This window comes from Cryptotermes secundus, unplaced genomic scaffold (assembly GCF_002891405.2).
Source record: "Cryptotermes secundus unplaced genomic scaffold, Csec_1.0 scaffold1799, whole genome shotgun sequence".
Classification (NCBI taxonomy): Eukaryota; Metazoa; Arthropoda; class Insecta; order Blattodea; family Kalotermitidae; genus Cryptotermes; species Cryptotermes secundus.
Window position 1 is genome coordinate 777,280 of NW_019721788.1, and position 27,493 is coordinate 804,772.

Below are 27,493 nucleotides of genomic sequence, written 5' to 3' on the forward strand. Positions count from 1 at the left end.
TTAGAGTATATTCCCTTTTCAAAAGTGAGCGATTGAGCGCTAACATTAAATTGACCCTCCATAAAGCTCTTATTAGATCTGTAATGACTTATGCTAGTCCCGCCTGGGAGTTTGCGACAGACACCCATCTAATGAAATTGCAGCGCCTGCAAAGGAAGATTCTCCACACCACTGGCAATTTTCCGAGGCGCACACAGGTCCGCGATTTACACAAGGCATTCAAAATCCCGTACGTATATGACTTTATAACAAAATTATGCAGGCAACAAGCAGAAGTCATACAAAATCATGAGAATGAGAATGTTCGCAACATCGGACAAGGCGAAGCCCGCCACAGAAAGTATAAGAGGCTTTAACTTGGCGGCGGTCAGGCATACAACCGTTCAAGTGACTAGACTGCCGTGGTAGCGAATAATACTGGAAATAGGGCGTAATCTGCTGTACTGAGCTTAGACGGACAGAGGCCTTGTATATATTGTACATAAAAGTAAGAAATAAGTGTGTATTGTAATCTATGTAAATACAGACAGTGGACATATTAAAACAGACTGACTGACACATGACAGACCCGACATCTCGTCAGAGAGGGCGCCCCACATAGACAAGACCGACAAGACAGTAATGGGGCTCGAAACCAAGACAGACAGACTGACCGTCAGTTGTAACATGACCTAGACCTTGATCCTGACAATTTGATTGGTTAGCGCGCGTGCTGGTGAAAAGTGAGCGCTGTGATAATATGTGGGATGTTCCCACAAAGCCAACCACACCTCCAACTAGTGCAATGGTCAAAATTGCGTGGATCAATACATCCACTCCGCCATACGTCTTGATGGCGTGCTTAATTATGCAAAGGACAATTATATCTTTTACGTCATACCGTTTTAAGGACAGCAGAGCCCCAAATTGTAATTAGTAGCTAAGTTTTGAATGCTGATGAGATGCCTGTATGTAATAGCACATGATAATACTCAGAATTACTGGGTTTTCTGGTATTGTCCATTGTCCGGTATTCTAGAAACTTGAAAACACGATATTACGGAAGTTCGACGTGTTTCCGTCCCTGGGGGGGGGNGGGTGCTGGAGGGAAGACACCTATTCTAAGGGACCCAAACAGAGTACGTGTCTTTCGCACACGCCTGAGGCTGGAAACAAATCCAGTTCCCGAAACGTTCTCTTTGCTACTTTCTAGAATACCAGACGATTGACAGAGACCGAAAAGGACCATAATTCTGAGCACAGAATAATAGCCTACAACATAGCTTTGGCAGAATCAATCAGATCTGTACTCTTTGCCCCACTCCAAGAATCGTGTTTGTTCACGAGTTCACGAGTAATCAGTGTGTTTTAAATGGTCCGTGGTAATCCGTGGTACCAGGTGCAGCGCGTGACGATTGAATCGGTGTGTAATTAATGGTCCGTGGTAATCCGTGGTACCTGGTGCAGCGCGTGACGGTTGAAACGTGAGGAGGTGGTTTAACTTTGATTGAAAGTTTAGGAGGGGAAACGTCTTCACATTGTTTGGGTCATTATGCCAAATATTATTAATGAAATTAAATTGGACTTCAAAGATGTGTTGTTACGACCGAAGAGGAGCACTTTGCGGAGTAGGGCAGATGTAAGTTTTCTTGTTGTGTTTTTTTGGAAATCCCGTTAGAAATGGCCTGCATATTGTAATAATCTGGATAGCGGTGTTGCCCCTGAACGAGACCCGCAGTTCAGATGTAACTCATAATGATTTTATCTTTACAGGTTGATTTATATAGGGAGATAACGTTTCGAAATTCGAAACAAACGTACAAGGGCATTCCTGTGATAGCTTCAAATATGGATACAGTTGGAACTTTTGAAATTGCTAAGGCCCTTGCAAAGGTTAGTATGTTGTATCAGCTGAATAAGAGAATTTATTTATGACGGAAGATACGATTACAGCTGAGCCGTTAGTACCTGATCTTAGCCTCTTTGTGGTTGGAATTGCTATTGCAAAATTGAAAAGGTATAAATCGCCAAGTAGTGATCAAATTCTGGCAGAACTTATTCAAGCAGGAGGTGAAATATTACGTTATAAGATCCATAAGCAAATTGATTCTATTTGGAATAAGGAAAAATTGCCAGATCAGTGGAAGGAGTCTATTATTGTACCAGTTCACAAGAAGGGTGATAAAACTGACTTTAGTAATTACTGGGAGATATCACTGCTATCAACTTCATACAAAATTTTATCCAATATTCTTCATTCAAGGTTAAGTCCATACATAGATGAAATTGTTGGGGATCATCAGTGTGGGTTTCGGCATAATAGATCAACTACAGATCAGATCTTTTCGTTTGTCAGATATTGGAGAAAAAATGGGCATATGATGAGACAGTACATCAGCTATTCATAGACTTCAAGAAAGCCTATGATTCAGTTAGGAGGGAAGTATTGTACAATATTCTGAGAAGGTTTGGGGTATCCATGAAACTTGTTAGGCTGATTAAAATGTGTTTGAAAGAAACATACAATAAAGTCCATATAGGTAAACATTTGTCTGATAATTTTCCTATCCAGAATGGTCTAAAACAAGGAGATGCTTTATCGCCACTGCTTTTCAACTTTGCTTTAGAATATGCCATTAGGAAGGTCCAAGAAAACCAGCTGTTGGTCTGTGCTGATGATGTGAATATTCTGGGTGTTAATATTTACAGTTAAGTAAATTTGGCTGTGTAGCTTGTGATTTTATGGGTTGTTGAATGTACACTAAAAACAGTTTTCATATTGTAACCTTTCAGCATGGGCTGTTCACAACTTTGCATAAGTACTACAGTTTGGAGGAATGGAAGGACTTTGCAGAAAACAATCCTGAATGCCTGCATTATGTGGCAGCCAGTTCTGGTACAGGTCAAGGAGACTTTGAGCGTTTAGCACTGATTCTCAAAGAGATTCCAGGTGTGACCTACATCTGCCTAGATGTCGCCAATGGTTACTCTCAGCATTTTGTTGAGTACGTCCGTAAAGTGCGTGCCACCTTTCCCAATCATACTATCATCGTGAGTCAAGTTTTACTAATTGCCTCTAAGTAGACTGATGCTAATTTTGATAGATGCATTCTTAATTTAATTCTGCAGATAAAAATACTTTTAACATGAACTTTCATGGAAGTCCACTTATATTGTTGAAAAATAGTTCCTTCTTTAAAAGCCTGTCAGTTATGGTAATAGAAGGCATTCTGGTCTGTCACATTTTTTGACATTTAGTGAACAGCAACACAATGAAGTGTGACCAATTTGATTTCATTACATAAAAATGTTTACATTTTTTGGTCCTAAGAAACCATCACCAGAAGGTGCTCAACAGGTGAATGAGTGCTTTGCAGTTACGAAGGTTATTGTTCACCAAGTCTGTCCTGTAAATGTAATTAATTAAATTTACAGTTACAGTAAAAACAGAAGTTATTCAGCACCTCAGTGTTAAAGTGTTAAAATGTTTTTAAGAGATTTTTTTTAAATTATTTTACACACACATGCATATATATATATATATATGAGGCTGAGTCGACCCCAGGCCATAGCGCAGCTTGAGGGATTAGGTCAATTGAAAAAATCCAATGACCTCATCGGGACTTCCAGCTTGTAGCATAGTGCCTCAACCAACTATGCTACCACATGCCCCCCAGATTGAATACAGTGTGTCTTACAATATTATATTTGAGCATCCTGTTGCACTCGCACAATATATATAAGATAAACACCGTCTTAAGTGTAACAATTTTATTGTAGTTCTTTCTTCCTTCTCCTCACTCCACACTACATGTTTTGGCTCTAAACGGCCATCATCAGGTGTGTATTCTCACGTAGCTGCTACACTGCCTGTTAAAATTTAAAATCACTAGTCTTTCTAGTTGTATAAACTGTTTTAGCAGCTACGTGAGAATACACACCTGATGATGGCCGTTTAGGGCCGAAACATGTAGTGTGGAGTGAGGAGAAGGAAGAAAGAACTACAATAAAATTGTTACACTTAAGACGGTGTTTATCTTATATATATTGTGCGAGTGTAACAGGATGCTCAAATATAATATTNTTGTTAAAGTTTAAAGATAATTTATTAGCTCTAAACCATCCATTTAAGATTTCAGTTGTTATAAGAATATTCCTGTTAAGATCATTTATATTAGAATGTGAAAATAAGATGCTAGTATTATCAGCAAAAATTATAGGTGTAGAAAATAAATTAAAATTTTAGGCAAGTCGTTTATATGTAAGAGAAACAACCAACGCCGTAATACAGACCCTTGCAGCATACTGCATTCACATCACTTGTATGTATTGCTGTTCTTATATATCTGTTACTGAAATAAGATTCATAAAGTGCATGATCTTTCCCAGTAATACCATAAAATTTAAGTTTGGACAACAAGATATCATGATCTACACAGTCAAAGGCTTCCTCCAGATCACAAATAACACTTGCCACTAATTGTTGTTCATAGAATTTAAAATCTCAGTAGCTCTGTAAATTGCATTATGTGTTTTTAATCCTTTCCTAAGTCCATATTTTTCAGTATTTAGGATATACTTGTTAAGATGTTCTAAAGTTCTTGTATACAGGGTGTATCAAAACTTCAGGAACGGACACTTCATATAGAGAGAAGAAAACATGGGTCCAGAAGTGCATAATTACAGAGTTATCCGAGTCTGTAATTACGGAGTGCACGCCGGCACGTGCTGTTTGCCGGAATAAAATTGCGAGACACCAGTTACAGTTGTTACACTAGTAATCATGTTGCGAATCAATTTGATGTGGACCTGAATACCTGTAGAATGCACAGATGATATCCTGTCATCTCTAGTTAAGTAACTGTAGCCATATCCGAAAGGTGTGTATGATGTGTGTTATCTGTGATTACTAAGTGTTGTTTGCAGTCTACTGTGAAGTGATAACATAATGTACACAAATGAAGAACTCGTGAGCATTCATTACATGTATGGTTTGGCCGATGGTACTGCTTCGGAGGTGCTTCGCTTGTATCAGGAACACTACCCAATGCGCAGATTGCCAGACTGAAAGACATTTGAAGGAATCCATCACCTCCTATGCGGACACGGGAGTTTCGAATGTCCACCAGACACGGGGACGGCCATGAAGTACAACCCCTGAGGATGAGGAAGATGTACTCAACGCTGTGGATCAAAGTCCTGGAGTCAGCTCAAGGCAGTTAGGCCTGCAGAAGAATATCCCGCACATGATGATTTGGAGACTGCTATGAGAACAGCTCCTGTATCCATATCATCTACGGCGTGTACAAGCCTCGTCTCCTGCGGATATCCTGCAAGAGTAACATTCTGCCTATGGTTCCTGCAAAAATGCGGTGCGACACCAAACTTCGCAGCTGTTGTGTTGTTCACGGATGAGGCAACATTCCCAAGGGACAGAATCCAAAATTTTCGTAATGAGCGCTTGTGGACAAACACAAATCCCCTTGCAACTATCCAATTATCTCATCAACAGAGGTTCACCATTAACATCTGGGTAGGCATTGTTGGTGATTGTTTGTTGGGACTCTACGTTCTTCCGGACAAGCTTAATGGACAGAACTACACAGATTTCTTGCGTACTACATTGCCTGATTACTTGAAAGACATGCCACTAGCATCCCGTCAACAGCTGTACTTCATGCATGATGGTGCTCCCGCACATTTCAGTCTGTCTGCCCGCAGGCACCTTAATGCACATTATCCTTGCTGTTGGATAGGTAGAGGTGGACCAATTGCTTGGCCACCATGCTCTCCTGACTTAAATCCCCTGGACTTCCACCTGTGGGGACAAAGTCTGTCGTGTATTCGACTGCTGTTGCTGATGTACCAACTCTCCATGAGCTCACTGTGGCAGCCTGTCAGACAGTACGCACTACACAGGGCATTTTTGATCATGTGCGGCACTCAATGCAGCGATGAGCGGAGGCCTGTATTCAGGCAGGAGGAGGTCACTTTGAACATTTCCTCTGATACGTGACCAGAGTGTTTTAGCTGGCATTAGAGACGTATTCACTGTAACAATACAACAGTGTTGGAAGTGTCAGATTGCACTAACGTTACTAAAAGGTTGGATAACTCTGTAATTATGCAGTTCCGGAACCATGTTGTCATACACTTTTTTTCTTCTCTCTATATAAAGAGTCCGATCCTGAAGTTTTGCCATTGAGTTTTGATACACCTGTATGTTACAGTTTCAAATATATTTGAGAAACATGATAAGAGTGATATAGGTCTAAAATTAGGCACATCCCATGTATCAGCATTCTTATACAAGGGTTTTATTATTGCATATTTTAGTCTATCAGGAAAAACTCCTCCCCTCAACATTTTATTGCATATATAGTTTATAGGTGAAACTATAAATGACCAACTTATTTTTAAAATAATGGGTGATATCTCATCATATCCACACGACTTTTTTTAATTTAAGAGATTTTATTATATTCACTATTTCTTCATTTGTAGAGCATTTATAGTTTACGTTAGGGCACAAATTTATAAAAGTTTGATCCATATAATACATATGATTTTCTTCGTTTTTTGAATCATTCATAGGTATGGAATTCCTGTTGGCTTGTCTTTTTATCTGTCAGCAACAATGGAAAAATATTTATTAAACACTCCTACAATATCATGTTGATTATTCAGTATCTTACCATCACTTTTACTGTATTTATTTCTATCCTATTTGCATTCCTACCTACTTATTTCTTTATAATACCCCAAGTCGTTTTTATTTTATTGTGGGAATGTAGGATTATTCGCTTAGTGGGGGGTGGAATCCAACTGGGTCCACTCGGCATGGCGGCCATTGATTGGCCTATTGTAGCCTGCCCTGGGTGATTGTGATGGTGGAGAATTTGGTGGAATGAAGATTGGCAGGGGAAACTGAAGTATTCACAGAAAGGCTGCCCCCAGCACCACTTTGTCCACCACAAATCCCACTTGACCAGACCCGGGATTGAACCTAGGCCACCATGGTGCGAAGCCAGTGACTAACCGCTTGAGCTATGGCACGGCCTCAGGAATGTAGGATACATTTATCATATTCCAATCTTTTTACCTTTTTTATCACAGCACTCAGTATTTTAGAATAGTTTCTGTAATAAACTCTAAAATTAGGAGTCTTATTATTCCTTAATTCATTGTAGATTTCTCGTTTATGTTTACACATTTTCATTATACCTGGTTCCATGAGTTATTTTTTCGGATACCTTTTTTTTTCTGAATTAAAGGGAAACTAGAGTAAAAAATTCTCAATTATATATTTAGAAATAAATTGAAGCTCTTTTTGATGTAATTTTCATCAAAGACTAATTCCCATGTTTCCTGGCTTAATCGTAATTAAAAATTTGCTGTGGTATCATTATTTATCATCCGTTTTGTGTAAGTATATTGTTTTGTCCCTGATTCTGTACTTTATGTAGTACACTCAACTCTCGATTATCCAGGATAATGGTGGGGATGGAAATCACGATTAATCGAAAACCCAGTTAAGACAAATTTTATTAAAAGTAGTACTGTAATACTGTACCTTCATAATACTGTAGGCCTACCTGTATTTAAATTTATTCAAACTCGTTTTTATGTCATCTCATGGCCTATGTAATACTTTTTTTACATTACACAGAAGTATGAATTACTTATTTTAATCACAGTGTTCAACAACATCCAACACTTTTTACGAATACTCACACTTAACACTTAAAAAAAAATTAATATTGTTGTTTGCTTTTTCGCGGCATTTTCCTTTTTACAGATATCCGTATGAAGCCTTCGTAATATTAGCTTGTCACTTAATAAACTCTTCTCTTCACTCTCAAGATAGTCTAGTAAGGATTCCAAATGATTAAGAGCAGCACCATGTGATATTTTCTTACTAGCAGCGTCCACATCGGTCCAAATCTTCCTCGTTCTCACTTTCTTCCCGCTCTTCTGGCTGCACACCCACTGAACTTACAATTTTGTCACTGCTTAACATTTCAAAGCCCGGTTCACACGAGTTTCTGTTCAATACTTATCACAACACGCATCCTTTTACACTCTGACATTTTGCTAATGCACTTGAAGATCGATACAAAGAGACTAACTCCGGGGGTCCATCTGTCCTTGAAACTTTCCATAAATCCTTGCATTCTTTCACCCCTACCCTACAACATTGTGTTAGCATAACGGGACCAAAAAATGCAGAGCTCAGTTCACACTAGTTCGAAAATAGTGTCACAACTCACCATGTGAAACAAAAGTGAATGAATATTAAACAACATATAAGCCGCAAACCGGTTTATCCGCCCCCGGATAATCGAGAGTTGAGTGTATTAACATCTGGGCATCATGATCTGATAGTCCATTTATAAATGGATATACATTTACCAGTTCTAATTATATCAATAAAAATTATCAATTATGGTACTTATCAATTATGGCCCACTCTGGTGGGAAATATTTATTTCACCACATAATTATATTATAACTCTCACATTATAGTTTATGTAAAATCATATCTAATGTCTCCAAAAAATTTATAAAATTGCCCGATGGAGACCTATAAATAGTCAATATATAAAATTTTTTCTGTCCTAGTGAATTCATAGGCAGATGAATTGCACACACCTCAATATCTTTTTCAGTGGTGAATTCTTCTAAGTTTATGGTGCTATATTTTAATTTGCTATGTACAAATATGCTTACCCTTTTTGGAAAAAAATTCCTACAGTGTTTTGCAAACAATGTTAATCACTCAAATGTGTAAATTGAAGTTCAGAATCTTTTAAATGGTGTTCAGACCAGGAATCTTCCTTGGTGTAAAGGGTGGCCAATGAATAAGGCTGACATCCTCACCACCAATCTGTGAACTGATTGTCTACAACTTCAACATCTCTCAACCAATGGGCTTCCTAGGCCTGTTACAGGGATAGCTTAGCATCTTTTACCTTTACCTCATGGTCAGGTACTCAGATATGCAATTGGCTGTGTATTACCCTCATTTTAGTTAGCCATTGACTTTGCTCCTTTGAACTGCATGTTAAATTTAGAAGTAAAATTGTGGTCTTCTGGGTTGTGACACTATGCAGTCATGTAGGTGGATACTGATGTTCAGAATAACATTTTGTCCTGGAAGGATTGTCATTTCTCATAATTTCAGTTCCTTCCTGAGACCCACACAGAAAATGAAAATTCCATGAAGAGGGCTTTCCTTTCTTTTCTTTCCCCTCAGCACTCTTATTGTGTCCATACTAGGTTCCATTTCCTCATTCCCACCCAAAAGTCTTGAGTGATATTCAGTGCCATGAAAATGTATATAAATTTATTGTTTTCTAATGTCATGTGTTCAGGCTGGCAATGTGGTGACAGGCGAAATGGTAGAAGAGTTGATTCTCTCAGGAGCTGATGTAGTAAAAGTTGGGATTGGCCCAGGTTCTGTATGCACTACACGCATTAAGACAGGTGTTGGCTTCCCACAGCTGAGTGCTGTTCTTGAATGTGCAGATGCTGCACATGGACTGCAGGGACATATCATTTCTGTGAGTAAATTAAGTTAATATCTTAGAGTAATTGCTTGTAATATATGTAAACGTTTTTATATATTGGTGATATTCTGTCAATATATTTGGAACTGTATGCCAGTAGTGGTGGGAAGTATAGGTATTCTTCATTATATTTTAGTTCAGAAAATATGTTTCATTGTAATGTGATCAATTGATTTAGACTTGTTTCAGTTAGTGGTGTTCACATTAATGCAAATTGCTTGCTGGCCAGTCGAGAGGGGAGTAAAGAATTTCATATGTGTGGTGGTGGAGGAATGCGAGGAATGAAGGAGAAATTTGTCCTGGTCATGCAACTTCTTCTGCATGTTTGTTGCATGAGAAGTCATCACATGTTGTGGAGCAATGAAAAAGTGATGATTTTTTTAGCCTACTTTCCTAATTCAAAATAAAGAAAAAATTTAAGTAGGCTTTTGAGATTGCCTTGATGTCTGTGTACCTCCCCCCACCCCCATTGTTGTTTGGTTGTTGCCAGGCAGTGGCTCGATTGCTAGACAACTGCTTGGTGATCACATCCCCACAACAGTGAATACACAACAATATAATAACTATTGGATATGTTGTTTTATATGCAGTCCATGTCATATAAAAGGAACGAGGTGACCGGTTCTTCCCAGAACTTCTTATTCTTTGAAGAAGTCATGTCCGGCAAATATATTGAAATTATATCATCAACTTCTGAATGCAAAATTCAATATGGCTGATTTGTTCAACCAATCCATTCTTGTCTGCCACCACAGCCATCTTCCCAAACAGCTCAATGACTCATCCAGCAGATCATCTAATTGTCCATTTAGCAAGGCATCTGCCAAGAGAACCATTATTTTTTATTGCTCTATTTTTAATATGAACTGTTTCTGTCAGCTGAAACATATAATGCTATTAATAGAAAAGTGTAAGAATGATCAAAATGCAGGTTGTTAATATGTTCCTTAATATTTGAGAGACAGAGAATATACGTGTATGCATGTGTGCATGCAGACAGCTGGGCAAGTAATTTTGACCCAGTGGCACAGGTTTTTTTTCTTATGCTTCAAGAGCAGTGTGTCAACCCATTTCTTAGCAATGCCTACCATTCTTTTTTCAAAGTAGAGAATTATAATCAATGTATTTACATCAAAATAATCTCAGTATTAATTATGTTAGAAAAAAGATGGACTCTACTATGTAATACAATCAGCAAGGATAGTTTTATAGTATTTGTGGCATAAGTTAGTGGCACCTATAAGAAATTTGGTGGCTGGCACTGAAAAGCTAAAATAGTCATTTGTACAGCAAACTCTTGATTATCCTTGGTAATGGAGGGAGAAGTAGCTTGGTTAATTAAAATCTGTTACTGGTCAAGTTACTGCTTACTAAACAATGAGAGGAGTATCTTTCCAATAGAATACTGCATGCCTTTTGCAGTGGGAGTAGGCTTGCCCAAAAAGCAGTAAAACAATAAATTACACAGGGTGAGTAGATGTACAGTCTACTTCATATTATTGTAAAGTATCACTGATATGTATTATTGAAACAGATGTAGTGGTCAACACTTAAATCATTGTACAGAACTATAAGGCTAATTTTGGACTCTATCCATCGTCTGGTATATACAGAGTGTCCCAGGAGGAATGGACCAAACTTCGGGAGGGTGTTCCTTATGTTAAAGTATGCCGATATAACCCAAAACACCTATGTCCAAAGTCGAACGGTTACGGAGATAATGGCCCGAGAAAAGTGTGTTCTTCTAGCGGGTCCACGCACTGTACCTCTCAGCTGTGACTGTTATCTGTTTGTCCTTGAGTGTGGTGATGTCACGCTAGCCGTAATCTCATGCGCTACTTACAGAGACTTACGGTGTATCTTGCGTCAGCGTCGTGAATGGTTAGTAAATTATGTGTACTTGTGCGGTGTTGCTGAAATGCCTTTTGTGTTTTCACACGTTGAGTATTGTGATATGCATTTTGTGTATGGATTTTGCGGTGGCAATGCACGTGCTGCTGTTGAAGAGTACCAAAGGCGTTTTGCCGATCGAGGGATTCCATCTCGACATGTATTTACGCGAATTCACCAGACATTGCGTGAGACTGGTTCTCTTCCGAGTGTTTCTGTGCAGTCGGAAAGGGAGGATGTACAAATGAGAAACACACGAGAGAACATTCTTGGCATGGTTGACAGAAGTCCGCGTCTGTCCACTCGTAGAATGGCCTCTCACATCGGCGTATCACGTATGCAGGTGTGGAGAACTTTACATGATGAAGACCTGTATCCTTACCATGATCAAAGGGTACAACATCTGGAACCAGGCGACCATGCTCAGCGTATGGATTTCTGCCACTGGATAAAAGCTCATCCCGAACTGTTAAGCGTCATTTTATTCAGTGTTGAGGCGTTGTTTACCCGGGACGGTGTAAATAATTTACAAAATATTCATACGTGGTCCCATAATAATCCACATGAGATAATGGAAACGAAATTCCAAAAGAGATTTTCTGTGAATGTATGGTGTGGTGTGCTTGGGAACAGGTTGATCGGACCTTTTGTGTTTCACAACAATTTAACTGGAAACACGTATGGAGCCTTCCTAAGGAATGAGTTACCATGTTTGTTGGAAGACATCCCGTTAACGATAAGGAGGAAAATGTACTTCCAACATGATGGGGCTCCTCCACATTATACTCAGCACGTGAGACACTACTTAGATGAATCCTTCCCTAACCGCTGGATAGGTCGTGGTGGTCCCATTGCATGGCCACCGAGGTCGCCAGATCTTACGCCTCTAGATTATTACCTCTGGGGCCACATGAAGACCTTAGTCTACGAAACTAAGGTCAATTCACGAGAAGCACTGCGAAATCGTATTTTTGCAGCGGCAGAGCACATACGTCACCATTCAGGCAACATTGCTTCTGCTACCCAATCCCTCATGATGCGTGCCGAAAACTGCATTGCAGCTGGCGGAGGACACTTTGAACAATTACTATAAAGCAGGTACTGTATTTTAATACTTATGTAGTTGGCTTATAGCAGAATATGCAGTCAGTCATGTTACACCAGCGCTTGCCATTCATGTGTCATGTGTAGTGATGAGGCGTCTTTTACCCTGGACGGTGTAAATAATTTACGAAATGTGCATACGTGGTTCCATAATAATCCACATGAGATAATGGAAACGAAATTCCAAAAGAGATTTTCTGTGAATGTACGTATAATACAGTTATGTGGTCGGCTTATAGCACAGCAGTATTATGTCATCGCTCACCAGTCATGTGTCATGTATAGTGCTTGGAAACCCTAAGGACAATTATGACATGGCGAGCGAGTATTTCGTACTTCAATTTTATGGCTTCACGTCACTCACAAGTTAGTTTGATGTTACATACATTATTAACATTACAGAATCCACATATTCCTGCCAGTTTTAATATGTATTTGGTAATCAACAAATGTGTAACACCGGTCAAAGTTTGACACTTCTCTGGCCATTATCTCCGTAACCGTTCAACTTTGGACGTAGGTGTTTTGGGTTATATCGGCATACTTTAACATAAGGAACACCCTCCTGAAGTTTGGTCCATTCCTCCTGGGACACTCTGTATATAAGACAGAAAACCACCAGATGTTGGATAGAGTCCAAAATAAGCCTTATAGTTCTGTACAGCATATACCATCGTCAGAATCCTTTCAAGTCTACTTAAATCATTCATTACAGGAAGCTATAATCAGTAACTAAGGGGTTCTTTAAGTTATGCAGTTAATCAACATAATCAGGAGTTTTCTGTACTAGCGTTTTTATCTTATGTGATTGTGAGGCCATAGCTTATTTAAGATTTCATCACATGAGCCAATTCTTTATGGAACCAGGTGACGCCCCCATAAACAGAGTCTAAATTTAATTTGAAGTGTAGGATTAATAAAGGATTACTCAAGAGAGGAAGAACAATAGATCATTGAAGACCATGGTGCAAGGGGCCAGATTATTATGACCCACTCCTCATTCATTCATTCATTACTAGGGTCTTGCAAATATGATACGTAGTACATGTAGCAGTAAAGAGTCTAAAAAAATTTCATACTAATGAAATTTTATTTTGAAGGATATGTTTCACAGTTCTTTGAATACAGTTTTGTTGCTTTTCGTTATGTACACATAAAGTAATAATGGTTCAGAATGAGATCCCATGTAATGGCACAGGGCAACCAAGCAGCCACCAAGGGCAGCACATTCTACATTTTTTTATGATAATGTCTGCTACAGTTTTATCATGACAGTAAATTTGCAGTAATCAAAACATGTTACGCCACAATATAAATATAGTTATCCAGAGTCTTTTGTTTTTTCTTGTAACTTGACGAGTTCACAGCTCTGCACTTCACAGTGAGCAGTGTGCTGCTTGCCATTTATGAATTTTGCCGATGAATCAGCCAATAATGTTTGGAATGAAGGGACATAATTAACTTGTAGCCTGCTTGATGGCATTGTGCTTCACAGCTAGCAGTGCAGTGCATTTGTGAGAGTTTGTTTATGATTTGTCAGCTGTTATCAGTTCCGTTATCAACTCCATTAGCCATTTGTTCTCAGTTACAGTTAGTGAGCAGCGTGTTCCATTATTTTTTTTTATACTTAGAGTAATGTGTATTTTTGCGTGACACCTACATGAAATACGAATCTACTAGAAAGTGTCGGAGAAAATTTTGTCATAAATTGTATGATGAAAGAGTTTCCAGCAGACAAACAGTTCACAGTTTGATGAATAAACTTAGAACAATGGCACTCATAATAGACAAGAAACAAAAGCATAAGCATTGAGTGCTTACTGAGGCGAAGTTAGATAACACAGGGCCAGACTTTAACATACACCTAGAATATCACTGAAATGTCTAGTTCAGGAGACTGGCATGTCAAAGTCTAGTGCAAGAATAGCAACATAGTTTCTGAAGCCATCCAGTGAAAGTTGGTGTCTGGTGTGCTGTAAGTGCAAGAAGGACTGTTGTATCTATGTTTTATAATGAAACAGTTAATTGTGAAAAATATCTGCATGTAGAGAGGACAGCATTTTCAGCAACACCTGTGATCTGCGTATTGTTAACTACAGTAGAACTTGGTTGTAACGTCATCAAAGGGACCTAAAAATAATGTCGTTATAAACGAATGTCGTAACCGAAATAGGCACTTCCACAGTAGCCTTATGTTAGTCACGTAAAAATCTACCAAAAACAGAGTTAAAATGTTGCATTTTTTAGTGAAGTACGTAGTTAAGTACAGACTAACGTAACATGAACGTGGAATTGCCCAAATGTGTAATATCAAAGACATATTACAGCGCTTTTCACTGACAATACACACCGCACTAATACTGTATATTAAAGGTAGGCCTACTCACCAAATTACAGTAGATTACATCAATTGTTGTGCCTTACTGTACCTAGATACGAGTACAGTAATCAGTTATCTTCATCTGTTTCCTGTTACTTGCCCAATACACACTTTCTAAATTACGTTCAATGTTCATCTCAGAGAAATTCAGGAATGAAAATGACGTTACATACGAGGTTGATGCATTTGTGCATGTCGTACTAAGCAAGGTATAAAAACAGTTGCTTTATGAGGAATTAGTTCGTACCATTGAATATTTGACGCAATAGACAAGGTGTCGCAGAAACCGATGTTGCTATAACCAAGTTTTACTGTACTTCATTCCAAACGTTTTTGGCCATCAGGCATGCTGATTTATTGGCAAAATTTGCATGGTCCTCACAGCAAGCAGCACACCGCTCGCCTTGAAGTGCAGAGCCATAGACTCATCAAGTTACTAAAAAACCCATATTAACCATCAAGTTACTAAAGAAGGACCCCATATTAAGAACTACAACACCAGTAATGGTTTTCATCATTGTTCAGAAATTTTGTGGTATTAATTGTGACAAAGATTTGGGAAACACTACTTGTTTTTAACTGAGGTGGAATTTCTTGTTACTTGCAGCAGCATTTAGGCTTGTTCCAATCCTGTGCAGAATTAGTGTCTTGTACGAGTAACTACAGATTTGTTTATTGAAATGAGCTGCAGTTTACACATAATGTACACTCTGAAATTTGTAGCAGTGTTAAATTGCAGTGAAATCATTGGTTTCCTGCTTTGTAGGATGCAGTTTTTATAATTACAGATTTACTTTATGGTGTTCAGATTATTTGTCTCACAGAGAATAAATGATCTTTCTCTATGTGATCAAAACCAAGTACACCCAATAAAATGATAGCACATCAGTTAAATGGTGGGCTGCAGATTGGACAGCCATTCTAGAGTCATGGGGTTTTCTGTCTTCACCACCATGTCATGTGATAACTGTACCTCTCAGTGGATAAGAGGAAATGTATGCAACTGCAGGATGGAGGCTGCACGTGCCCTGGTGATGTTGCAAAAGCATTTGGAGCAGGGGCGGATTTTGTGATGGCTGGAGGAATGTTTGCTGGACACGACCAGTGTGGGGGTGATGTTATCCAGCGCAATGGGCGCAAATTTAAGTTGTTCTATGGCATGTCTTCTGCAACAGCCATGGAAAAACATGCTGGTAGAGTAGCAGAGTACAGGTACAGTTGGAAATGCTTAACAGTTCATTTCTCTAAAGCAGTAGTTCTGACTCATTGTATTCTGTTTTAAATAAGAATTTCATGTGCGTGTTTTAAAATATGTAAGTTGTTGAAGTTTCATTTAAACAGAATTACTCATCTAGGAATAGTGCTTATCCTTAACTCACTTCTTAGAACAGAGTTCTTCTTGAGGTTCTAATAGTTGCTCTGCGGTTCAAGAAATTCCCCACATTTATGGAACCTAAAGGTTCAGTACCACATTCATAAGTGCTGGCCACTTTACCCTGTCTTGAGTTAGCAGGTTAGGTTATATCCTGACAAAAATGTGCCTGTGTGCCTTTTATTTCTAGAATGTTGTAAAGTTAAAAGGTCGCTAGATATGTAAAGAAATGCAGAAAAATAAATCTCAAGATTGGAGTGGTTGCTTTTGATTAATTTTATTAATGAAAATAGTTACGGCTGTATTTTAACCCTACAATACAGATTTGACACTTTAAGTCCAGAGCCATTTAAATATTCACCTTAATATGTGCCAGCAGTTTTAAAGGGGTACTTACTCACTCTTGGAGTTGAGCCCTTCTTGAGGAGCTGCCAATTCTGCAGCTACTCAAGAATTTCCCAGCATTTTGTGGAACCTGAAGGTTCATTGCCTTGTTCACAAGAGCCCTCCACTGGTCCTTATGCTGAGCCAGATCAATCCAATCCATACCATCCCATCCTATCTCTCTAAGATCCATTTTAATATTGTCCACCCACCTACACATTGGTCTTCCCAGTGGTCTCTTTCCTTCTGGCTCTCCCACCAATATCCTATATGCATTCCTCTTCTCCCCCATTTGTGGTACATGCCCTGCCCACTCCATCCTTTGAAAAGAATTGCTAACTATATTTTATATTAGCTTTTATGATAGAACCATGAAATATTCGCAGTTATATGCTTACACCTTTGTGCAGAATAAAATATTTTTGCTTACATTTATTTTTGACAGAGTGCTGTTGTTCCAAATTTTTACAGTTCTCATTGGCACACACTAATTGTTTACACAAACCTATGCATATACGGGGAGATCGAGAAGTCACGCACGTCACACTAAGCAATTACATTTTGCTGGTTTAATGCACAAACTACAAGACATACAGCACTTACTATTAATGTTTATAACCTTACATCTTAGAAATGCAAAATCAAATCATGTCTTTACAACATATGCTCGAAATGGCTTCCCTGTTCAGCAGTGCATGCGCGAGCTCTTTTTACCATGTTTGAGGCCACTTTATGGAGCTCCTGTAAACTAATGCTGTTAATCTCAGTCATAATGTTCCTCTTGAGGTCATCCAGTAAATGCGGATTGTTTTTATAAACAATTTCTTTGAGGTGCCCCCAAAGGAAAAAATCTGCGGGGGACAAATCGGGTGAACGCAGGGCCACAGTCCTTTTGAAATGAGATGGTCACCGAAAAACTCACGCAAGAACTGCATGATTTCATTAGATGTGTGACATGTGGCACCATCTTGCTGCAACCAACACTCATGTTCATCAACTTCAAGAAGTGCAATAAACCGTGTAATGGATGCCTTGGTACACTGGACTGTTCACTTTTGTTTCAAAGAAAATTATGCCCACTATTCAACGACGTGATACAGCACACCACACTCCAATTTTCTGACAGTGCAAGGGCTCATCATGTAACACATGTGGATTTTCAGATGATGAAATCGTATTATTTTGACTGTTCACGTAGCCACTAAGGTGAAACCACACTTTGTCAGTGAAGAAAACATGATCAAATTCTTCAATTCCATGGTTGCCAACAAATGTCCGAAACCACCTGCAGTACACTAAACGTTTTTCTTTATCCAGGTCCTTCAGTTCCTGTACACAGCGAACACGATATGCACAAAGATGTAACTTCATCGCTTTCTGAGCACTTCTGTACGAAATCGCTGCTTGCGCTGATGGTTTCCTTAGGCTTTTTGAAGGGGAACGCTGCATCATTTTCTCCACGTCAGCCAGTTTAGCCTCAGTCGAAGTGGCCATTCTCCCAGATCTCTTCCTATCTGATACTGATCCACATTCTCCAAATTGGCTAATTATTCTCATTATAGTCGAATTGTTAGGAATTACAGAATCCAAATATTCCTTATGTAACTCATCTGTGACACATGAATAAGAACGACTGGCGAAATAATGTTTCAAAATGAAAACTCATTCTTGGGAAAACGACATATCTGTCACGCAATGAACAAAGCTATACTGCAGACGTTGTATGACCGATACATGACAGATGGCGTTTCTACTCGTTGTTAGTATTCCTACAGTACCATCTAGCGGTAGGAGATATAATTCTGTTAACTGCAGTAAAATTTATAATAACTTTCAGTTTGATGTGCAGGACATTTCAATCTTCCTGTATTACATACATATGTTCAACAACTGAATCGTTGCATTTTCAGACTTTCGCAAATCCAAGTGCTGTAGCAGTATTTCTTGTGAAATGCTAGTCCCAATAATTAACTTCAATGTGATAAGTCTCAGAGCAGGCCCCAAGATAAGAGACCTACATCACCCTTTGGCAGTAGATGGTGGTGTACTTCTGTGTGGCATTTCCCTCTGTCCACACAGACCTTATATGCGTATTGGCATTTTCCTTTTTCTTTTGCATGTGTTGCAGGAATCCTGTGAGAATAATGAGCTCTGCCTACAGAACTTCTCTGTGATAGTGCCGTCCGTTCCCTCCCCACTTTGGCAACAAGCCCTTCTTCCAATTTTTCCATGGACTAATGGAATCTGAATTTTGTTGTACACTTCTACTGAAAAATCTGAGCATTCACAAGTTTAAGATCAAAGAGATGGAAAAAATATTCTTCCACGACTTCGCTGATTTTATATAATAGTTCGATAACATTTGGTCAGATTTATTGACACCGAGTTTATACATATTGTAATCCATCACTTTATTTGGTTTTTTATTTTCGTGGACTCCTCTTGATTTCACTCTTTCAACCATTTGGCCATCATGGACTATGGTCAACATATATCTCACACATGCCATTTGATTAGGCATTTCTTTATGATCTGACATGACTGTCCCTGCATGAGAGTTATGAGAGCATTCAGGATTCTGCTGTGCAATCAAGAAAGAGTTTCTATTTAGAGGTGCAGACTCTTTAACTGCATGTGAAGAGAATGATGACTGTTACCTGACTCTTAATTGTAGCCATGGACAGTGAAAAAGAACTAAAACATATGATTAATCAGGTGTTGAGGATGTTATTGTTTCACTTTGTCAGTTCTCCTAATTGCTTACATCTGCATAGATAACACACTGGAGACTGACTCTGAAAGAGCTATTTTACGAGGGTTGTACTGAAAGCCATGAGCAACAATTTCTTGTATAGGATCATGCTTTATTATTGACAAACCAAATGCACCACCTCAATCTACAGACCTTTCTTTATTTTCCCACATAATCGCCACTTCTTTGTACACATTTCTCCCGGCGTTCTGGGAGTTTGAAAATTTCCCTTCTGTAAAATTCCGTTCGAGCCATCCGAAGACACTGACACACTGCTTTCTGAATTGCCTCCCTTGTCTCAAAACGTTGTCCACGCAGCTGATCCTTCACAAATCTGAAAAGATGGTAGTCGGAGGTTCCCAGATCAGGGCTATAGGAGGGGTGTGGAAGAACTTCCCACCCCACCTTTGCAATTGCTTCCAATGTGAGGCGAGCAGCATGGGGGTGAGCGTTGTCATGCAGGATGATGATGTTTCATCCCGGACGTTTATCGCACAATGCACAACGGACCTTGTGCAGCGTCTGGACATAACGAGCAGCATTGATGGTTTGCCCAGGTTCCAGGAATTCGGCTAGAATAAACCCCTCTGCATCCCAGAAGACTGTGCCCATCACCTTCACAGTTGATGGCACTGTCTTTGCCTTTTTTTTTTATGGAGAATGCAAATGGTGCCATTTCATACTCTGCCGTTTCGTTTCAGGCTCGAAATGGTGAAACCAGCTTTCGTCACCTGTCACAATACAGAGCAAAAAATCATCGCCTTCGTGTCGATATCTCTGCAGCAGTTCTGAGGTGATTGCTTTTTACTGACCTTTGTAGTCTTCGGTCAATAACCGCGGGACCCAACGAGCACAAACTTTCCTATAGCCCAAGCTTTCAATCATCTCCTGTACTGCACTGTGCCCTATTCCAAGTTTTCATGCTATTGTGTCCACAGTCACATGCCTGTCATCTTGAATGATCTCATCCAGTCTTTCCATGTTGCGTTCAATTGAGGCTGTTCAAGGACGACCACTCCGAGACTCATCTTCGATGCTGGTGTTCCCACCTTTAAAATGTTTCACCCATCTTCGAACACTGCTCGCACCCATGCACACACTTCCATAAGCACGCTGAAGTCTCTGACAAATTTCTGCAGCAGGGATTTCCTCTTTCACAAGAAATTCGATGACAGCACGTTGGCGAAACGACATATGGTTGTCGGCCATTTTGTTAGGAGTGATACTGGTCACGTGATGCAAGCTATTAATGTCACAAGACACCCAAGGTTAACACAACAGCTGGTTCCACCTACCACCATACTCTCTTTCGTCTGCTATTCCCAGGTTGCATGCAAAAAAAATTGCTCATGACTTTCAGTATGACCTACGTACTTTTTCCACTGGTAGGGATACAGATCTTCTAATACAGATAATTCAGTTCTGATGGAAATGTGGTATTTGCAATAGCAGTGCAAGAGTTAGCTAGGTGACCTTAGAGACAGAAGTACCCAATTTTTCCTTACATGTGACACTGACTGTGAACTGCTTGAAGTGACCTGCTTGTGCATATGTGGTGCATAAACAAGATTTTATACACTTTCTGAAATTATCCTTGGAAACAGAAGCAATTACATACATTATTATCTTCTGGTTAACTTTGGTGGTGTGATGGTTATTCTTCTACACGTTTCTATTCAAACTGTCCCAGAAATGATAATCACTATATCATCAGGTAATCCATGAGGCCAGAGTCCTTCACTAATTTTTCTGTTCTCAGACACCTCATGTATAGCTGCCATGAACTTTCAGCATATTGCTGGTGTACCAATCATATCAGTTTTCTGAAATAATATCAGGAGACTGATGCCATGCACATACACCACACCTTTACTTTTACACTGTGTTATGTCACATGTTGATTAGCATGAGGACTTTCTTCACCCCATAGTTGTGTATTTTTGCATATTGACATAATTACTAAGATACAACGATGCCTCATCAAGTATGAATGATAGCTGTAATTCCAGAACCTCATAATGCACATTTTGCGGCACCCAGTCACAAAAATGAATTCTTGCTGCATAATCCAGTTGTTTGAGACCCTGCTCAGTGTATATTTTGTCCAGGGATATTTAGCATTTTGTCTGTGTGAATATAGATCCCACTGAAACCCCACTTTCCAATGAATTGTGAAGGCTGATCACTAACTATATGTGAATGTCTGGAACGTTCTCTTCAGTTATCACATTCTTTTTGGATTGTCTCCATCCATCACAGACTGAACCCTTTAACCTTTTAACAAGTTTTGATATACATGACTTCATGGGACTTGTACTTCTGGGTATTTACAAACGGACTTGCAAGTGTGCTTTCTCCTAGTTTTCTTTCTTATTAAGGATTTTACTATGGGAATTTGCTGTAGATTTGTGTAGCACATTGCAAAAGTGACTAGATCAGACCTTGAGCTGAAAGAATCAAAGCAAGCGGAACCTTAACACACTACAATACCTATTACCCTTAAGTTCGTTCATTGTGCAAGTGACTCACTGCCAGATCACAAAGTTACACAGTGATCACACATACACAGTGTGTCCAGGATCCGTTAGGACTCTCTCTCTCTCTCTTTTTTTTGTGGGGGGGCTGCAATGCCATCTGTTGGCGAGTTGTGGCATTAAGATTCTTGAAGTTTCAGCTGTGGCTGTCTGTAATTTCAAAGCACAAGCATCGCTGCATCGTGTGTTCTGACCTTGAATGTAACAGTACTGTTCTGACGCTCATCGGAAAATGGCGGTTGAACAGAGAGCCAACATCAAATTTTGTTTGAAGTTAGGCTAGACAGCTGGAGAAGTGTACTAAATGATGAAAAGTGTGTATGGTAGTGATTTTTTCAGTCGCTCGTACATTTTTCGGTGGTGTGCTATATTTCATGATGGCAGGGAGGACATTGAAGACGTGTCACATGCATCAAAGCCTAGAACAAGTCGCACTGAAGAAAATATGAAAAAAGTGACCAAAATCCTTGCATCAGACAGATGTGTTTCTGCAAAACTCATCGAGGAGCTTTTGGGAATACCAAAAAGTACTGTGCATCAAATTTTGACCGAGGATTTGGGCAATCGGAAGGTCTGTGCATGGTTTGTATCACACGCACTGTCAGGTGATGAAAAACATGCCAGAGTGGAAGGAACACTGCAAAGACATGTTACGGTTGGCCCAAAGGGATAGAAAATTTACAAAATCAGTTGTTACTGGTGTCGAGACATGGTGTTTTCAATATGAGCCTCTCACAAAGCGGCAGAGTGCAGAATGGTTGAGCCCAAAGAAGCCGAAACCAAAGAAGGTGTGCATGCATAAGAGTCGAGTAAAGACACTGCTAACCATTTTCTTCTTTTCCAAAGGAATCATTCACAAAGAATTTCTGCCAGAAGGTCAAACAGTGAATAGTGATAGTCAATATCTTTGGAACAAAATGACATGTAGTTACAATTCTTGCACAGAGAGAGTCATTGTATGTGTTCAAAGTGACCACCATCAGCGGCTAAACAGCGTCGATACTGCTGAGCGAACTACGGCTGTCAGTGTGTCTGGTATGATGGCTGCACGTGACGTTTCGATGGTTTCTCGTAGCGCATTCAGTGTAGCTGGCTTTTGTCGATAAACTTCATCCTTCAAGGTTCCTCATAGGTAGAAGACAAGAGTTGTTAGGTCTGGAGACTGTGGTGGGTACTCAGTGGCACCTCTTCGACCTATCTATCGTCCAGGAAGAGTGTCATCCAAGTACGCCCTGACATCTGGATGGTAGTGAGGTAGAGCACCATCTTGCTGTAGGTAACATCTCTCATCTCCAAACAGCTCTCGAATGGCAGGGAAAATCGATGTCTGAAGCATATCGAGATACACCTGACCAGTTACAGTACCTTCAAAGAAGAAAGGACCAATCAAACTGCGCAATGACAGACCACAACGTGCGGTACGACACTCACGTGACTCATGTAACCTTCAGCATCTGTTGAGAAAACATTACACTACACTATCGCCCAAGAATTGTAATTACATGTCATTTTGTTCCAAAGACATTGACTATCAAAGAGTGAGTACATTTTTTTTTTGTCCCCTTGTATAAAGGAATTATGTCAACTGTCAACACAACAAATATGCTCAGTTTTAATATTCGATCTTTATTTTATTTATCTGGAACACACAACAGGATGCAACCAATGAAGGTAATTCTAAACTAGTGATGTGCTTTTGTGATGAATCGCTGGGTTCCATAACATGGAGTTTCTTGGCCAGTGAAAGGTCTCTGTTGATTTATACATGAACTGCAAAAACAAATGGGTTGCACGCAGTAGTGTAATTGGTTGAGGCACTATGCTACCAGCCGGAAGGTCGCAGGTTCAGGTCCCAATGTGGTGGATTTTTTCAATTTACCTAATTGTTACAGCCGCACTATGGTCCTGGGGTCGACTCAGCCTCTAACAGAAATGAGTACTAGGAATCTTCTTGGTGGGTAAAGGGCAGTTGGTATGTAAGGCTGACAACCTTACTGCCACCTGTGAGCCAATTGTCTAGATCAAGGGTCTCCAAACTACGGCCCGCGATGTGATTTTATCCATCCTGCGAAAGATTTGTGTAGAAATGCGCCAATTGAACTAATTTTCCAGTGAGTACTGGTAAAAAAAATACTTGTTCATAGATTTCAAATTCATTAATTAAGATTGTGTTTAAAATATATTGATATTCCATTTTATGTTAATATTAATATTATTCACAATTTTACTAATTCTGGACCGTATACTGTGCGGTATTTCTTTGTACTTGTTCGGCCTCAATCGGCAATGTCACTTCATGGCAATGTAGGTAGCGCGAGCAGTTCGTTACTAGCCGTCTTGTGCATAAGACTTCTTGCAGTGGTGCAGTGTAGTTGTAGCAGATCATCACCACTGCCGATGTCATACTTATTACCATTTTTGTATTAAAGGCAGCTTATGCCCAGTTTTGCTCTAACTGTTCCGAGAATTGGTAGCGAGGAATGTTGTTAGTTCATTCTATGACGGCTGGCGTGGTACAGCTATCGGTTACCCCTCCCAGCCAATAGAGGATGTTTCCTAGAGTTATTAATTTCTCATTTTATCCGGCCCGTTGAAAGTGCTGAATTACCTAATGTGGCCCGCGTTTCGAAAAGTTTGGAGACCCCTGGTCTAGATAATGTGGGACCCTCAACGTCTCACAACCCTATGGGCCACCGTGGCCTGTTACAGGGATAGCTTTAATTTTTACGAAAACACCTGCTAAATCCTGCATTTTACAAATTTATGATGGGCGGATAATGGAGGGGATGTTTCTGACCTCAAGTCTGAATGTATTAACAACTTTCTATGAGGTGTATCGGAGAGTTCCCAGACTGTTGTTGTAAGTGCCTCAGTGAAAGAAGATGAGAGGGGAGACCAAGACACACTTCTGCAAATTTGTTGCACCTGTCTGCAGTGTAGGACCACACTGTGAACACACATTGTTTTTACGTGAGTGATTTTTCGACTTTGTGTTTTGTTTTGTCCGCAATGGATGGCAAAATCAAGCAATGTGTCTGCGTCAAATTTTGCATGAAGCTCAGTAAATCCACTACTGAAACCCTTGAAATGTTTTGTGAGGCTTTTGGAGAACATTCTTTAAGCCAGACAGCAGTTTTTGAATGGCATTCACGTTTCAAGGCTGGTCGAGTGTCAGTTGAAGATGATGAATGTTCAGGGCAACCAAGCACCAGCAAAACAACAAGAAATGTTGAAAAAATTTGAGAACTCACTCACGAAAACCATCGCCCAGCAATCCATGAGGTTGCAGACACTGCTGGGTTCTCTTATGGAGCTTGCCAGGAAATCTTGTTCCTTGACTCACAACAAATGATCAAAAACAGCGGTGCATAAATGTGTGTCTTGAGCTACGAGAGAAGGCTAATGGGGCTAACTTTTGCCCATATCTCTAGGATCATAACAGGTGACAAAAGTTGGATTTATTGTTACGATCCAGAATCAAACCAACAATTTTTGCAGTGGAAGAGCCCACAATCACCGAGAACAAAAAAAGGCGCAACAAATCTGGAGTTCAACAAAGAGCATGCTCATTGTTTTCTTCAACATGAAGGGGATTGTTCACCATCAATTTGTTCCTCCTAACACTGTGGTCAACTCTGCTGCTTTGAGACACTTGAGAGAAAATGTGTGATGAAAAAGACCGAAACTTTGGTCAACCTCCGCTGGCTCGTTCATCACGACTCTGCACCCACCCACATGTCCCTGAAAACCACAGAGTTTGTAACTAACAACGACATGGTTATTGTTCCCCATCCTCCCTACTCGCCGGACTTAAAGCCCTCTGATTTTACTTTGTTTCCCAAATTGAAAATGAAACTGGAGGGACAACATTTTGAAAGAATGTCTGACATCCAAAGAGAATCGCAAATGGTACTAAACAGCATTAAGGAAAATGACTTCTACGGTGCTTTTGAAGCATAGAAGAAACAATGGGATCGCTTTCTATACGTTCCCAAGGAAACTGTTTTGAAGGAGATGGTAGCCAAAATTGAGTAAGATAAGTCAGCATTTCTTTCTTTTTTTTGCCTAGTCTGGGAACTTTCTGTTAGCACCTTATATATATCAACCTGAATTTATACATAAGTACTGAATATGTTGTATCTCAAGGGATTTTAATGTCTGGAATATATTAACATATTCAGGATAGTGATATATCTTTATAAGCATTATAAATATGTAGGATAACAACTTCTTTAAATCTTATTAAACACTAATTCATTCTTTGTCTTAATTGCACATCTGTGGTCTACAATCAAGGAAATTTTGTCCCATTACATGAACTTGCAGGTCATCAGAAGGTAAAACAGTGGAGGTTCCATACAGAGGTGATGTAGAAGTGACTGTGTTAGACATCTTGGGTGGATTGCGCTCAGCTTGCACCTACACAGGTGCTGGTAAACTGAGGGAGCTACCTCGACGTGCCACCTTCATACGCTGCACCCAGCAAGTAAATCAGGTTTATAGTAATTTTGACCAGGGTGAGTAAGCATTCACTGACTCATGTATTTCTTTGCTAGATATTTGTTTCTGCATTTGAACAGTGAGATGGTGCTGAGACTGCTGCATGCCACCTCAGTAGCACAATCATTTTTGTCATATGGGAAGCAAAAATTGTGATTATGGAGTAGAATGCTGCTTTACATTTGAGAAAACAGTACTGGATTGTAAGGTGTTATTTCGTATAATTGTGATACATGTTGCTGTGGCAGCAAAAATCAGAATGGTATATGAAATAGTAAATTACCTCTAAGAATACAGGGAATTTTTCTGAAGGTGGTGTATCAACTTCTGATTCCCTTGTGATACTGTATGTCTTTAAGATTACTTTCTTTGTAAAGAAAAATGTGATAGTGATTGATGTATTTATCAGCTGAGAAGAAATTATTGAGCGAAGTTGTCCACGTTGAAATCCTGATCAAATTTCAGGCTTACCAACAATATGTTAGATTCACCTGCCATTACTACTTATTTTATGTTCACTGTTGGAAAGAGTTATTGAAAAAAATCTACGCTTTAACCATGCTTTGTCTTGCAAGGTCATTGGATGAAATGTATATCTTTATTCAAGCACATTGTATTCCTTGATCTCTTCTGTACCTCACCAATGTAAGAATTCTGAAATGTCTGTATTCATTCCTAGTGTTACCAAAACTGCTACTCTGTATTAGACATGCTTATGTAGTATCAAGCTATTTCACTCTGCAGTGAATAATACATGAGGCAGTATATTTTTCAAATATTGAACCAACTTCATTTTTATGTGCATCAAAATTGTGAAGAAATTTTGAAGTACTTTGTGCATGGACTTTTTGTTTTGAAGTGGCCTGAATTGAATTACATACAGTATTGAAAGTGGCACCGAACATTTACAAATAAAGAACAGCAAACATAATTTGCAATACTCCAGAAAGGTACAGACATCCGAAGATTATGTCATATGAGCATACTAGATTTGAAAACAGGAATATGGTACATATTGAAAAGGACTCT

At 39.4% G+C, this 27,493-nt stretch overlaps 1 protein-coding gene across 1 annotated transcript; it reads left to right on the forward strand.

Moving 5' to 3' along the window:
• The first annotated feature begins 1,427 nt into the window (after positions 1-1,427).
• Positions 1,428-27,240, forward strand: LOC111861219 (GMP reductase 1). The gene is made up of 6 exons (XM_023845614.2): positions 1,428-1,618; positions 1,753-1,872; positions 2,773-3,030; positions 9,354-9,542; positions 15,932-16,134; positions 26,291-27,240. The coding sequence occupies exons 1-6, from the start codon at positions 1,532-1,534 to the stop codon at positions 26,487-26,489; spliced, it is 1,056 nt and encodes a 351-aa protein (XP_023701382.1). The 5' UTR covers positions 1,428-1,531; the 3' UTR covers positions 26,490-27,240.
• Positions 27,241-27,493: the final 253 nt, after the last annotated feature.

Excerpts from the sequence above, each read along its gene's own strand:
- LOC111861219 (XM_023845614.2), top strand. The coding sequence starts at position 1,532 with ATGCCAAATATTATTAATGAAATTAAATTGGACTTCAAAGATGTGTTG. Across the intron at positions 1,873-2,772 it reads TTGCTAAGGCCCTTGCAAAG|CATGGGCTGTTCACAACTTT; the intron begins GTTAGTATGTTG and ends GTAACCTTTCAG. Across the intron at positions 3,031-9,353 it reads TTCCCAATCATACTATCATC|GCTGGCAATGTGGTGACAGG; the intron begins GTGAGTCAAGTT and ends TCATGTGTTCAG.